Source organism: Grus americana, chromosome 16, assembly GCF_028858705.1.
Source record: "Grus americana isolate bGruAme1 chromosome 16, bGruAme1.mat, whole genome shotgun sequence".
Classification (NCBI taxonomy): Eukaryota; Metazoa; Chordata; class Aves; order Gruiformes; family Gruidae; genus Grus; species Grus americana.
The window spans coordinates 16,176,016-16,189,645 of NC_072867.1; the positions used below are offsets into that span (position 1 = coordinate 16,176,016).

Genomic DNA, 13,630 nt, shown 5'->3' on the forward strand with positions numbered 1-13,630 from the left:
ATAAAGTGACTCACATGTAAATATGAAATATTTTCTAATTTATTGTGTTACACTTAAAAAAAAAAAAAGTACATATTGCAAACCTTAACCATACACTGAAATCCAGCTTAAGCTTTTTTTTTTGTGCATAAGTACAAAGGGGGAGGGAATGATTGTACAGAACAGATGGATGTGCTACTGCTGTCCGTGGAACAGAACAGCTCCATTAAGACTGAAAGCTTCTACCTCCCCTTTGCTCTAAAGTCAGAGTGGAGCTTGGAGCTGTCCCCAAAAGGTTCTAACCCAGTGCTGTCCTGCAGCAGGCACAGCTTGGGGTGGGATCTAAAACCTGCCTTAAGTAAATACAGGAGCAGCTGCCTTGGTGCTACAGCTACACTGATACACATGGGGGTAAACACCCTCTCTGGAAAGGGGAAGTCAGTGGCTGGTGGGTGCTCCTGCCTCTCCTCTGCAGCCCTAACTCTGTAACAAGCTGCAGATTTTAGTCCAGCTTTTCTACATTATGCTGATGGACAAAATCACTTCCACAAGTAAGAGTTTAGTCAGCTCCACTCTGCTGTACTGTCACAATTAGTGTCTGCTGTGGGGGCTGCAGAATCAAAGCCAACAGGTCTGCGCTCTCTGTACTAGATAATCTAAAGAGCTGCTTGTGCCCAGGACAGCTGCCCTGTCCCCCATCGTCACCTGAAAGCTACAGAGGCAAAACCATTTACAGTAAAAAGGCTCAAGAGCTGAGAGCATTTGTGCAATGGCATTAACAAGGTCTCCCTCCCCAGACCAAGGACAAGCGGCCAGTAGGCAAAGGATGTTCTAACACGACAGCAGTACGTCTTTACTACACAACTACAGCACGCAGGGGGTTAAGCCAGGAGTGTGTTACAGCGGAGCCTGCCCATAAATGCAGTAACAAAACTGAAACTTACTCAAACTCCCCTGGAGTGACTTACTAAACCAATAACTGTATAAACCGCTGTACAAAGATTAAAAATAATCATCCCTTGTTTTTTAAGAACTTAGTTTGCAAAACCTGAAAGAGAAAATCCTGAAGCCAGTTAAGACTCTATTTACAGAGAGGTTAATCACATTGCTGTGATCTGTCAGGTGCTTAGCGCTGGCGTCAACGCGTGTCACCTCCTGGAGCCAAACCTGCTCTCGCACCGCAGCCCTGACTGGATTGTGTCTGGGCCCAGTCCAGGCTGCTGGAGTCTCCCTCGCACTCTATGGGGAACGCAGGTCGTTCGGCACATCCGAGGATGAAGACGGCCTGTCCCTCCTCTCTCACAGGACAGAGCCAGCTCTCTAGCACTAATGAAGCGAGCAGGGTTTGCTGCAGGACAATGGGCTGGTGTTTCCTTTTGGCCCGGCAGTAGCATGGTGGGACTGCTGAGACACGGGAGTTAGACTGAAGGGCTTTACGGGAGCAGAGCCTGGACCCTTCAAGGGCAGGAGGGCTGTTACAGATGCTCAGAAACCCATAAACAGCTCAGTAACACACCTGTAAGTGTCAAAGTACACAGAGCTGGAGAACAGAGCAACCCGGAGGACTTTCCTTCCACGCTCCCCAGTTTATCACGTAAGAAGGGAGAGGCGCTGGGTCCTTCACAACAACAATTTGCACTATGGACTTCTACAACCCCAAAGCGTGTTGCAAACACATGCAGGTACAGGACACAGCTGAAGCTGCTGAAGTACAGTATAGTAACAGATACAGCTGTTTGCTGTTGAGCTCCTACTTATAAATCAGGAGCTGAGGAAGAAAGAGCAGAGGAGACAGGAACAACACCCACATCTGCCACAGCCACCAGCTGCCTGTAACTTAGAAAAGTCTTTGGTTACTAGAAAGATGACCTCAGCCTAACTTTGAAATCGTCTAAGCTTTACTTGATGATCCAGAATTGTACCACTGAGCAAACGCTTAATACTTTATTTTAGCCTTTACAGACAAGCTATACCTAGTTTGGGATGTAACCGCTACTGGAAATAGAAGCATTGGAGTAACGTAGCTGGTGATGCCGACAACACCTTTGGTTTTTGCAATATTAACAGGCCCTTCACAGCCCTGAGCCAGGAGTAGGAATCCTTGCAGCAGGAAGTTGGGCAGAAGCAAATAACCACCTCACTGAGTAACAGGAACACAGAGCTGCTGCTCTCTATGAGATGTCTGGCCATTAAGGCCAGCGCTAGATATTCCAGATAAAGGGTCAAAAAACTCTAGAATAGGCCAAAGTACTCTGGTGTCTGCCAAGGTGCCAGCCTGATGGCAAGTTTAAGACTTCCTACATTGGGTCTCTCTCCCTCTCAAGATTCGTTACATTAACTGTTACAGCCGTGGCTCTACTCATTATCCTTTAGCATCCAGTCCTATTGAGTAACACACGCTCTTCCACTGTAATTGTTACTTGACTCCACAACAGGCAACAAGAGACAAGGAGGTAGATAAAATATTCATAATAGAAAAGTACTCTTAGAAAACTAGACTACATCGTTCTTCTCTACACACAACATTTTGGCTCTGCCCTTTCACACACAGCTGCCATTTCTGAAAAGACTTGGAATATGCTCAGGATAAAGTCAAACAAGGAATAACTGCCTCTGGGCTGCTGTCTGCTCCTCTTCCCCGTGGTACTCGCGTTGCCCTCGCTCAAAGCAAGACAATGCTCCCGTATCGGTTACCGAACTGAACTGCGGCTGCTTGCCTCCTACCTACACTGGGCTGGCACGGAGCGACTGCTGCTCTACCTTTACAGCTTACGGATCTGCGATCTGACAGAAATAAACTCCCTAGCTGAGATGTGGGGTCAGGCAGAAGTTCTAAGTGTGAACTGGTAGCAACACCACCCGAAGAAAAAGCAATTACATACAACTTGTTCCTGATCCTCCTTTTGGAGGAATTTTAACAGCTTCCACCCTTGAACTGCACGGATAAAGCCGGGGTGGGTCTCCACAGTTCAGAGCTGTAGAAGCTCTGCTGAACCCTTCGGGGAGCAGGTCCCCTGGCTGTAGGGAGCCACAGCCAGCCAGCCGGCAAGCCGAGCCCAAGCAGCTCCCCCCCACCGCTCCAAGGGGGCTCCCTGTGCACCCCAGCACTGTGGGAATCGAGTCGGCACGTGTCATTTGGCCTTTGGGGGGTTGTGCCAAGGAACTCCTGAGCTCCCAACCCCGTCGCCTGCAGGCCTGGGAGAAAGGGAGCTTGGCAGCAGCTCTGGTGTGCCTAGATCACTGCGTTCTCCCACACCCAAACGCCTAGGAGGAGACAGGGTCAATGGGTGCCTGGAGGGAAGGTGGATGGCTGGCTGCCCTTTTTTTTGTTTTTTTGTTTTGTTTTTAAAGTGCAGGATAATTACTAAAGCCAAAGGAAGCCAGTCCTCTTCCTCTCTAAGCACAAAATAGCAAAGATAAGAGTGCTAAAAATTCAGGGCATTTCTCCAGATGCTCAATAGGTCCTTACAGTATCTATCGTACGCCCAGTAACCTTATTTATTCTTGTCCTAGAACTACTGCATTTAAATACCCCAAATAATCTAGTTTGTTACAAAACATAATTTACAGACTTTGCTGAACAGAAGTTAAACCGCCTGGTCCTCTGCTGCAGATAATCGATCGGACAAGGGCAGCACCTTCCAGACACAGCTGCGCAGTCTGCGGCTGTCAGTCAGCTCACTGATGCAGATGGGCCCTGTCATCAGGACGTTTAATATGAATTCTTCGCACGCGTTCAATGCGCTCTCGCTCCTCATCTTCATCTAAGTGATGGGAACGGCCAGCCGCCCCTCCTGTGGCTTCCAAGAGCGCGTTGTCGGGTCCCCTCCCGTCCTGGGACTCGTACAGCAGAATGTTCAGTGTCTCCTCATAAATGCGGGCTTCTGGGAACTCCACCTGCCCACCCAAGAGAAACAAGGTCACTCTCAGCTATTGCCAGTCACTGCAGGCAGCAGGTTACCTCATTTTTCATTCCCGATACCCTTCTGTTTTTAAAATAATTTCTAGCACAATCATTTCTGTTCTATCGTTTGCTTTCAGCTTTTGAGACCCAGCAACCAGGTGGTTGGTTGTTTTTCTTCCAGCACTGGCCTGCCCGCAGGGCAGACTCAGACAGGTTTTTCCTGGGAAACGTAAGAAGGCACGGGGAAGGTGTGCCATTGCTCACTGGCATCTGTCTTCACACAGGGATGCAAACCGAACTTGGTTAAGTGAGCAAGTTTGTCTAAAGACAAAGAACTGGACTGAACCTGCATTACGGAATATCACAACTGCCCTGCGTTAAGTGCCACAGCCAAGCAGCCCCTGCCCTAACGAACCCACAGGATGAGCTCCACTGTGCTGCTCCCGCTTTGAATGACATTGATTATTCTACAGAGATGCTAAACAATGAAAGAAGTGTTCAAAATGGAACAGATGTCAGGATGCCAGTCTGGCAGCAGCTGGGCCTGTTGCTGGCAGCATTCAGGGGCTTACTCTTACCTTTGTCTGTTTTTTCTCAGTAGCATAAACAATGGAAGTGCAACAGACTTCGGCAATCTTCCGCCCCTGCCCATAAAAAGACCAGCAGCAGATCTCATCTCCAATGACATCTTTTATAAAGAGCACTCTCCCATTAAACCTCAAGGACAGCTTATCGAATAGCTCGATGTTCTTCAGCATGTTGTCGTCGGAGTTGCTGTGAGAGATGAAGGCAGACAGTGGTCACGTTAGGGTAATTAAGACAGCACACAGAATCGAAGGGAGGTTCAGGCAGTGAGCATTTACAGGCCCGTACGCCCAGTTTTCTTTGACTTACTGTGTCTCTACCAACGTAGTGCTTACAGTCGGTATCCAGGACTGCAGTGGATAACTCATTTGACTAGTACAAGCAGGAAAACCTGCTGCTGAAGAAGCAGTTAATATGACATCAACAGTACTGTGAATAATACTGTCCAAGGCCACTTCATTTGTGTACAAAATTCTATCCCCCGAATGAAACCATCCCTAGGCTCAACCTTGACACCAGCTGGATGGAAACAGTGTTACGGCATGAAACATATACAGACATAAGGAAAAGGGGACAAGGTCCCAGACTCGATGATTTTACCACTTATTGAGAACACTGCACCATGGAAGGCTTCCTGTATTCAACTAATGCGCTGTAGCCCATGGGGAACGCAGGCCAGCAGTTGGCCAGGAGTCTCTGCCAGCTGCACCTAAGCATTAGAGGAACTCCTCTGGCACAGAAACAGCACACGCTTAGCTTTCCACCGATGACAGTAGGCTCCCTTCTGACTAAAGTTTGAAATTAACTGGGAAAAAAATTGAGTGCATGCCAACACCAATCTGTCATTGGTTCTGAGAGAAGAAAAAGCAAATGCTTATCATGGATTTTATTCTATGAAAAACTTCAAAGAAGTCCAGCTGAAGTCATTTACCTGGTGTAGGAATATTTGTTGTTGCTTCTGTTATACAGCAACTTCACTGCTGGCTGTAAAAAACAAACCACAGATCAGTTACGGAAGCGCAGTAAGAGCTGGAATCTCAGCTCAGTCCAAGACCCTCCAGCAGAAAAGCTGCAATACGACATGACACCATCAGGCCCAAACCCAGTGGGATTTTGTTGTTGCTGTTACTGTTGCTGCTGCAAAACTGTTGTGCCCAAGTTGGCAATGGGGCTGCAATCCCTTCCGATCCCTTCTGAGAGCGGATCATAATCTATTCTCACCCACGCTCTGCCTTTTTGCCAAAGCTAATCGTTATCACCAGCATCCTCCCCTCTACCTGCCACAGCGAGCAGGCTTCCACAAACGGGAGTCATCGATTCACTTCAGCTAAAGAAAGCATCTGTCGTTAATAACCAGAGTGGACAAATACATGGAAGATCTAATAGCCCTTAGGATCTGCTCAATCAACCTGCTACTGCCTACGCCCTCTAGTTTAATACCTTACCTGGAGAAATACATGGCCAGGCACAGCCTGAGCAACATTTAACTTTTAATTCAGAAGAAATGTTTAGTCTGCTGTAGATCTGCAGCTCAACAGTTGAAGTGCATGTATTTTAGGGTAAGTCCATTATTGAAAACTAAAGACTCTTTTCTAAAGAATACTTGATCAAGGCCCCACGCAAGCCGGGGGCAGCAGGCCAGCACCCTCCCAAGCCACGGCACAGCATGGCCTCTCTTACCTTGTTAGAAGTGGCTATAAGTTTTTGCTCTTCTTTGGAAGACGTGATGACTGGTACCTTGCAGAAGGGTTCATATGCATCTTTGTTCTGCTGAAACAAGGATCAAACGGCAGCTGAATGTAAATAGGCCTTAGGGCACGCTCACACTACCTGGGAAGGCCCTGCATATTCTGTGCTGAAGAGCTCAGTGTGCAATCTGTCCCTCCACCGCTCTGCGTGGGTGTTTCTGGTCCATGCTCTGAACCAGGCTGGCACACCAGCTACCGGGCGGCGTTCCTCTGGGACCACTCGAGATGCTCATTTCTGCTCCCTACCATGCTGCAAGCACAGGGACTGAACGTTATGTACCTATTTAAATGCCAGAACCTGGAACGTGGCTTCACTCAAGCAGGACGCCAGGAACAGTGTCGTCAAACCATAGATGAGCATCTCAGAGGAAAACAAAGAACAAAATGGGACTTCCAGCAGCCTGTGGCTACTGGGGATACCAGAAGCTGCTCTGGTCTGGCCAAAGGACCTTCCCCATTCTGGTTGATGCTGGAGGTATTAACTTTTGTCTCAGAGCTTGCACTGATGACAGATCATTTCACCACGTAAGACCCTGACAGCAGTGGAGAACTCTGCAGAGGAGCCAGGCTGCTGCTCCTTGCATGCTCCCAGCAGCCAGCGGAGGGAAACCGAGCAACTGCTTATCCCTCACTGTAAGTGGGCAGCACTAAACGTTGAGAACAACTCCGTATGTTTTTCTGGATGTGATCAGACTCCAGCAGATCAATGACATGAAGTATTTAAATTTCATCCCAGCCTCAAAAAGGGACCAAGTGGAGACCAGCAGAAAATCTTGCTCTGCCCAGATGCTGCTCCCCACCCAGAGCAGCCTCCTCTTCTCGACCCCTCATTGCAGCCAGAGTAACCTAACTCCTCCTTAGCCCTGCGACCTACCTGCAAGGCAGCTTGGCACTCGTCCACCAGCCCCTGCACCAGGTAGTACTTTGCTTCAGCCAACAATTCTTCTATCTCCCTGCGGCTCTCTGGGAGTGGCACAGCCCCATCGCGCAGGTAGTTCAGTATTGTCCCAAAATGTTTTCCGCAGCGGTCAATCAGGATCCAACCTAGAGACAGAAGACGACCACAGTAGAACAGAAGCAGAGGCAAACGTGGCAAAAGGCCTGGGACTGCTGTACCGAGCAGGTTCCTGCCAAGAGAGACTAACTCCAGCTCCTTGTTTGAGCTGGCGAGCAGAGGAGCAGAGAGCACAGGGAATTTATCGTCCTCTTCTGCGTTTCAAGTGCAGAGTATGTGGGAGTAAGGCAGGAAGCTCACTTGTTTCTCACAGTTGCCCAGTTATTGGCAAATGATTAACTAAAACAGCGGAACAAATACTTCTCGTTCTCAAACTAACCAGCTCTGTTCTTCCTCTACTCCTGAAGCCTGACACATTATTATTTTCTTGCCTTCTATCTTAGGGCCCTGTTCCACATACACGCGGCTGTTTCTTGCACATAGCTTACTAGAGCCAACTAGACTTGACCGCCTCAAGGTTGTTGCACCTGACCACAACAAAAGGATCGGATCCACCATGATGCACCATCTCCAGTAGGTGTGCAAAGAGGTCGGCGAGAGAAAGGCAGCACAGACTTTGGCAGTCTCATGGCAAACGCCGTTTCGGTCTCTATATTCCCAAAGTACATTAATTTGGTAGAACAAAGCGGTTATTAGCAGAATGTCTTAAACTGCTGAAAGACATGACACGACAGCATACATAAGCAGAACGTAATGTGAAGCCCCTGCCCTGGAGCTCATCAGCACCGGTACGTACTGACAAGGGCGTGAAGAAAAGAAAACAGAGCTACAAGCGAAATGCCTTCCAGTTAGCTGGCGATCAAAGGATCTGCGCTTCACCTCTTGCTGCCAGTCTGTTGCCTGAATCAGGCCGGACCCTGAAAATGGTTAGGCAATGTTGAGGCTCGAGTTTCCATAAATGAACAGATGGCCACTCTTACGGGCTGCAGCTCAGGAATGCAGCGAGGAAACGCTTGTGGGGAAGGAGTCATATTTTGGACAAATAAGGAAAGTAGGTTAAAGCAGACCCTGTATGTTCTGCATGAATGGAATTACTAGTAAAGTCTGAACATTTGGTTCAATTTGGAAAGTGAGCACAGCCCTTTCATGCCATTCTGTGGAAAACTGAGATGCTCTCCAGCAGTTTACTACAGGCTTTCCATCTCCCTCGTTACCCTGATGTCTACATAAAACACTATGCGTGCTCGCAATTGTAATTTTACAGACTGTAATAACAAATGAGAAAGCTGGAGGCAGGAGAACTAGAGACAGAGAAATCAAAGAACAAAAGACTGATCCAGGCTAATGAATACAGTATACCTAACCAACTGGAGCAGAAAAAAGCCCGTTTGTCAATGCATTTTACAATGCATGTAAAGCAAGCTCTCCCATTTTAAAGAGAAGAGGGAGCACAAGACGTGGTAATAAACAAGGGGATCGATATTCCACAAATGCAGCTGTTGACAGAGTTTACTAGAGTACACCAACATGTCGGGAGGTAAAGGGCAGGTGGAGAGCAGCATTGTCATCCCCCAAATTCTTTGTTATCATCTCTGCTGTGATTCCTGCTGGAGGCTGTAAAAATCTGCTGCAACTTTATGTTTACAGATGGTGAAACCAAAGCAGAATTGCTCACTTTCATGTGGAGGGGGGGATGAGAAAATATTTCAAGCAGCATTGCAAAATACAAGTGACTGCTAAAACAGCTTTCAAAAAACCTTCTGTTTTAACCAAACAGCCAAGCGTGCAGCCAAAACGAGATGACTCACAGGAAAACGACCCTGCTGCCACTCGTCATGGCTGCGCAGAGCCTACGAAGTGGGTTTCAGCTTAGTCTTTCAAAGCCATGTTTTAATTGCAGTGTCCTGCAATTCATTTACTGAGGTAGGAATACATAATCCATCAATGGTATATATACACATTAGACTTTTAGGAAATTAATCTTGTGTTTTACAAGAAGTCTCAAGGACAGCACCCAAAACTCAAACTAAACCAGACGACATTTTCTGACCACACCTTGACAGATGAAATAGCAGCCTGACACTGAAGATTGCCTGATGGTCAACAGTCTTTCTAGCAGCAGAACAAGAACACATGCCTTGCTCAACTGGTTAACAGCGGTGGGGAGTGAGGGGAAGAAAAAAAAAAAAAAAATCACACTGCAGAAAAGAAAACTGTAAACAGATGGATGCACCTGGAAAACTCACATCCTTCTATCTGCTCATTACCATAAAAATAAAATTTTCAAAATATGCCGATTTGCTACAGTTCATGAACAATTTCTAAGCCGAAAATAATCATCTAGCACACATCGCCAGAGAACTCCAGTTTTTTTCTCCTGCAGCCCAACCAGCAGCAGGTTGTGATTGTGAAGCTGGGGAGATGGTGCTGGGGTCAGAAGAATGCATCTAAACAGAGAGGAGGGCCCCACATGACACGTTCCACAGACCACCATTTGAAAACTTTACTTCTTCCAGTTTCTTTGCAAGCTGAGCTTCTTTTCCGGATAAACACTTTGCTTTGTGCCAGATTTTGGGTGTGACCAATTAGCAGTATTTTGAGGAATTTCAGATAAAAAGAGTTTCCTTTAACAGCTATAACATTATTGTCCCAGTTTCCAGCATTACGCCAGGCAAGGGGAGATAAAGCAAGAACTACCGCAATGGGAGTGTCTCAGTTACAACATACAGGAAGTATCAAATTCCTATTAAAACACAAACTGGCTAAATGGAACAATCCCACACAGACACCGTGGGATTCACAGCAAAATAAACTTGCAATTTTATGTCTCAAGCATGGTATTTTAGCAGATTAAACTTCAGTTACCCTCATGTTAGCAGTAATATTGTCAGCTGCTCTCCAGCAAAAAGTACCTGCACTTACACAGGGAACGCGATGTACGAGCAGTCCTGCGGCACCTGCCCGGGATGCCCGGAGGAAGTGCCAGGACCACGCCAGGGTGGGCTTCCAAAATTAATTTGGAATTTCTGATCCATTTCCAAACTGAAGGACTTGAGAAGTCTCAAATTATCAAGTTTTCTGAAACACACAGCAGCTTGAGAGAGGGACAGGAGGATAATTTTGGAATTGTCTGATGTTTAGCGGGAAGGGGAGAGGTCTTCCATGAACTGGTTCACAACCTTTCCACTAGAACACCCCTCCAGTCTTCCCAGTAAGGGTGCTGATTCCCATTTGACAGGGGTTTTTTCCAGTTTGACCCACAGGCTGGCTTTTTCATGCAACCTGCACAGACCCATGAGAGGTAGCCCAGAGACCCTTTGATCTGGAGCCCACGAACCACAGTGCCAATGTTAATACTTCACAGCAGCTGAAACTGGGAAAAGGCATGGTATAACACCCGGAGGAATGCAGCTTTTTCCCCCCAGCTTAGATAGAAGGACTTCTAGCTAAAACAGGAATATTCAGATAATTAGGCTGTATTTTTTACAGTATTTTCCTCCAAATCCACTTCCTCCTATCTCAAGAAAGATTACCACAAGAGCCCTACTAAATCCATCCCTTGTTCCACATGACCTCTAAATACAGACTAGTCTAAAGCACCCAAAGCCAAGTCCAATTCATCTAACCACAAACTACATTTTCAATGCTTTCAGCAAGAAAGTCGCAAGAAAGGCGTTCTGAACCTCTAGGCTCAGTGATGTGGTAGCTATCGTTAAAGACAAGGTGTCCAAGTCCATAAACATAGTTAAAGGCAAAACGTCAGCGCAAAAATAGAAAGCTGTGCTTTCAATTAAACTGTGACACTCCCACAATACGAGAATGCTGATATAAAACTACGCTACCAGTTGCGGTCATCACGAACACACTTTAGCTATATTATTCATTTAAATGTAAATGTTTTAAAGAAACTCAGCATTAGATAAAAGCAACGTATCCGGTAAGGAAATGAAGTATTTGAGCCTTGCTCCCTTAGAAGACTGTTGTTTGACACACTGCACATTCTTTCTTTCCAGACACATTTAACATGGAGAGACCCATCTGCTAACTCTCTCCTTTTATTGTCAGCAATTCTATAGCAAGTTTTCTGAAAATTTTGCAACTGGTTCTGTTTTAGTGAAGCCAACAATCAATACCCTCACAAGAAAATTGTTTCATTTCAAAAAATCAGCTTTTAGCTCATAAGCCCCGCCCCAGTGTTCAGAGAAAATTCTATATTTATATTTGAGGTAAGGAAATAAGATGAGGGAAGCGCCTTCTGAGCTTCAAAGTAAATACGCAAGTCCTGACTCATAGTTTCTTAATCACTATCCCCACCATTTTCCATACGCTTAAGAGTTTTAGCGTTAGTATTTCAAAAGAAAAAGATAGCCTGTGCTGCCTGGGTCTGACAGGAGCCTCGGGACTTCTTACTGTCCTTCTGTTGTTTGGACAACTATTCAAGTCATACGTGTCTTTTATTCCACATCTTTTCTGTTGTACAAGCTCCAAGTTTTAACACTAATAAAACGCAGAAATATCTGAGCCTATGACTAGATGTTCCTCTCCGTTCTCTAACATTTTTCTCCAACCCCTTCTGACCTATTTTCAGTGAAGGGGAAGGAAGGCGGCGCAAGGGACACAGGGAGCAGCCCCTTACCTTCGCTGTCCGTGAGGACTTCCATTCGGCCGCTGAACATGGCCTTGAGCATGGTGTCCTGCTTGGTCAGCGTCTGCATGGTGGTGTAGTAGAGGGCACCGCCAATGTTCAGCTTGACGTACTTGGAGCTTGGACTCGTCCCTTTGAAGGAGGTTGTGCGAGTCGCAGCCGCCGGCACTGCTGAGCTCACCACACTTTCTCCCGACATCTCTTCCTGCAAGGAAGGAGTCACCAGTTAGACTTGCAGTTCCACTGCGTGACACCCAGCTCCATGCCACGGTCAGTTATTTTACACAGAAGTAGGCACAGATGTGCTGGGCACTATCAGGCCCGGCTTCTCTCTGCAAAGTTTTCAAATGTTTTAGATGTTTAACTTTGCCTTCTTTCTGACGGTGACATAAACCAGCCAAAGAACGTAAATCAACTCAGCAAAGAACGCCGTGAAAGCCAAGCAGCATTTTACACTGCAAAAGCCAGTACTTTCCCACAAAAGTTCAATTCTTTCACAACTTCTAAAGCTTAAGTTCTTACTTCATGAATAATCTGGTATGTAACTGGGCAATTCCCAACACACAGAGCCTGAGCAGACAATTCCTGTGTGTTAAAATGCAGACTATCCACAGATTTTCTTGAGGCTTTTTTTCCCTAAAGCATAGGTGGCTTCACAGAGAGCACACACAAGCTTCCCACACTCTTCCCTACGCTCCACATTTCTCAGCACACTAAAACCCGACGTCCAACATCCCCCACTACTTCTGCCCGCAGTCCCCACGCAAAGTGGACTCCAATCAGCTAACGAGGTCACACGCTGTAACAGAACATGTTAGCTCAGCACCGCAAATGCTCTGAGAGCCACTAATGATAAATCCTTAATCAAGCTGCGTCCCTGCGGTTAACTGTTTTGCCTCACAACGCGACAGGATGGGACGATTAATGCTCTGCCGTCTCAGGCGGACCCAGGTCCTACAGCTTCCAGAGCACGCTGGCTGACTACTGCACTCAATGATTTTTGCTCCACTGTCACAAAAACCAGAACTATCGGATGGCAAATCTGAATGGTACTTCAGAAATGTAGCTCCATGTCCAGACTGCGTTTCACAAGGTGAGGTAGCGGGATGGGCAGAGCTAGCCGCAGGGACCGTTCCCTCTGCCACGGATCTGCCCGGGGCTCTCAGGAGTCCCTCAGCCCCGCGCTCAGGCTCCCTCCAGCAGCTGAATGTCCCCACCGCTCGGCCAGGAACCGTGCCCGGGCTCCCAGCGCAGGATCCTGGGCTGCAGCATGACCCAGCGCACCAGGCCCAGCACCCCATCACCCGCAGAGCCGTGAGGCTGCACCCCGAGCCCCCCCCCCCCCCATGCCTGCCCTCCCCAAACCACGCCAGGGCCGGACCCTCCCCGCACACGTGAAAACCGGACCGTGGGCACCCCAACTCCTGGGAGCTGGACCCCGCCCAAGACCCCTGTACCTGCTCTCCAAGCGCCCCAACCTCGGGGGCTGGACCACCCCCACACGCCGCCACCTCCCCCCCCTTTCCCAGCACCCCGCCCTAGGGACTGAAACCACCCAAACCCCGCGCAGCCTGCACTGCACCCCGCCGGGGCCGGGTCCCCAAATCCTGACTCGCCCCAACGCCCCCCGCCCCGCTCCCCGGGAAGGACCCCCACCGCGCACTCCGACGGCAGCTGACCAGCCCCCACAGCCCCATCCCCGCGGCCCGGAGCCCCCCGGGCCCGCCGCTCCCCCTCACCATGAACGGCGCAGCGCAGCCCCACGGAGCGAGCGAGCGGGAGCGCCGGGGCGGGGGGAACTTCCGCCCCTCTGG

General features: G+C 48.2%; 1 protein-coding gene across 2 annotated transcripts; it reads right to left on the reverse strand.

The window, feature by feature from the left end:
• Positions 1–19: 19 nt before the first annotated feature.
• Positions 20–13,622, reverse strand: KCTD10 (potassium channel tetramerization domain containing 10). 2 transcript variants are annotated; one of them, XM_054844289.1, is made up of 7 exons: positions 13,556–13,622; positions 11,808–12,021; positions 7,091–7,260; positions 6,149–6,235; positions 5,400–5,452; positions 4,462–4,657; positions 20–3,876 (listed from the first exon to the last, which is right to left on the reverse strand). In XM_054844289.1, exons 1-7 carry the CDS (start codon positions 13,556–13,558, stop codon positions 3,658–3,660), a joined length of 942 nt encoding a protein of 313 aa, XP_054700264.1. In that variant the 5' UTR covers positions 13,559–13,622; the 3' UTR covers positions 20–3,657. The 2 variants fall into 2 exon arrangements, with proteins under 2 accessions (XP_054700264.1, XP_054700263.1); XM_054844288.1 differs by having other exon boundaries at positions 6,149–6,238.
• Positions 13,623–13,630: the final 8 nt, after the last annotated feature.

Bases quoted from the DNA above. Each gene is read 5' to 3' on its own strand.
- KCTD10 (XM_054844288.1), bottom strand. The intron at 5,453-6,148 runs GTAAGAGAGGCC...TGTTTTTTACAG, and splicing joins TTATAGCCACTTCTAACAAG to CCAGCAGTGAAGTTGCTGTA. The intron at 4,658-5,399 runs GTAAATGACTTC...CATCTCTCACAG, and splicing joins AACAAATATTCCTACACCAG to CAACTCCGACGACAACATGC.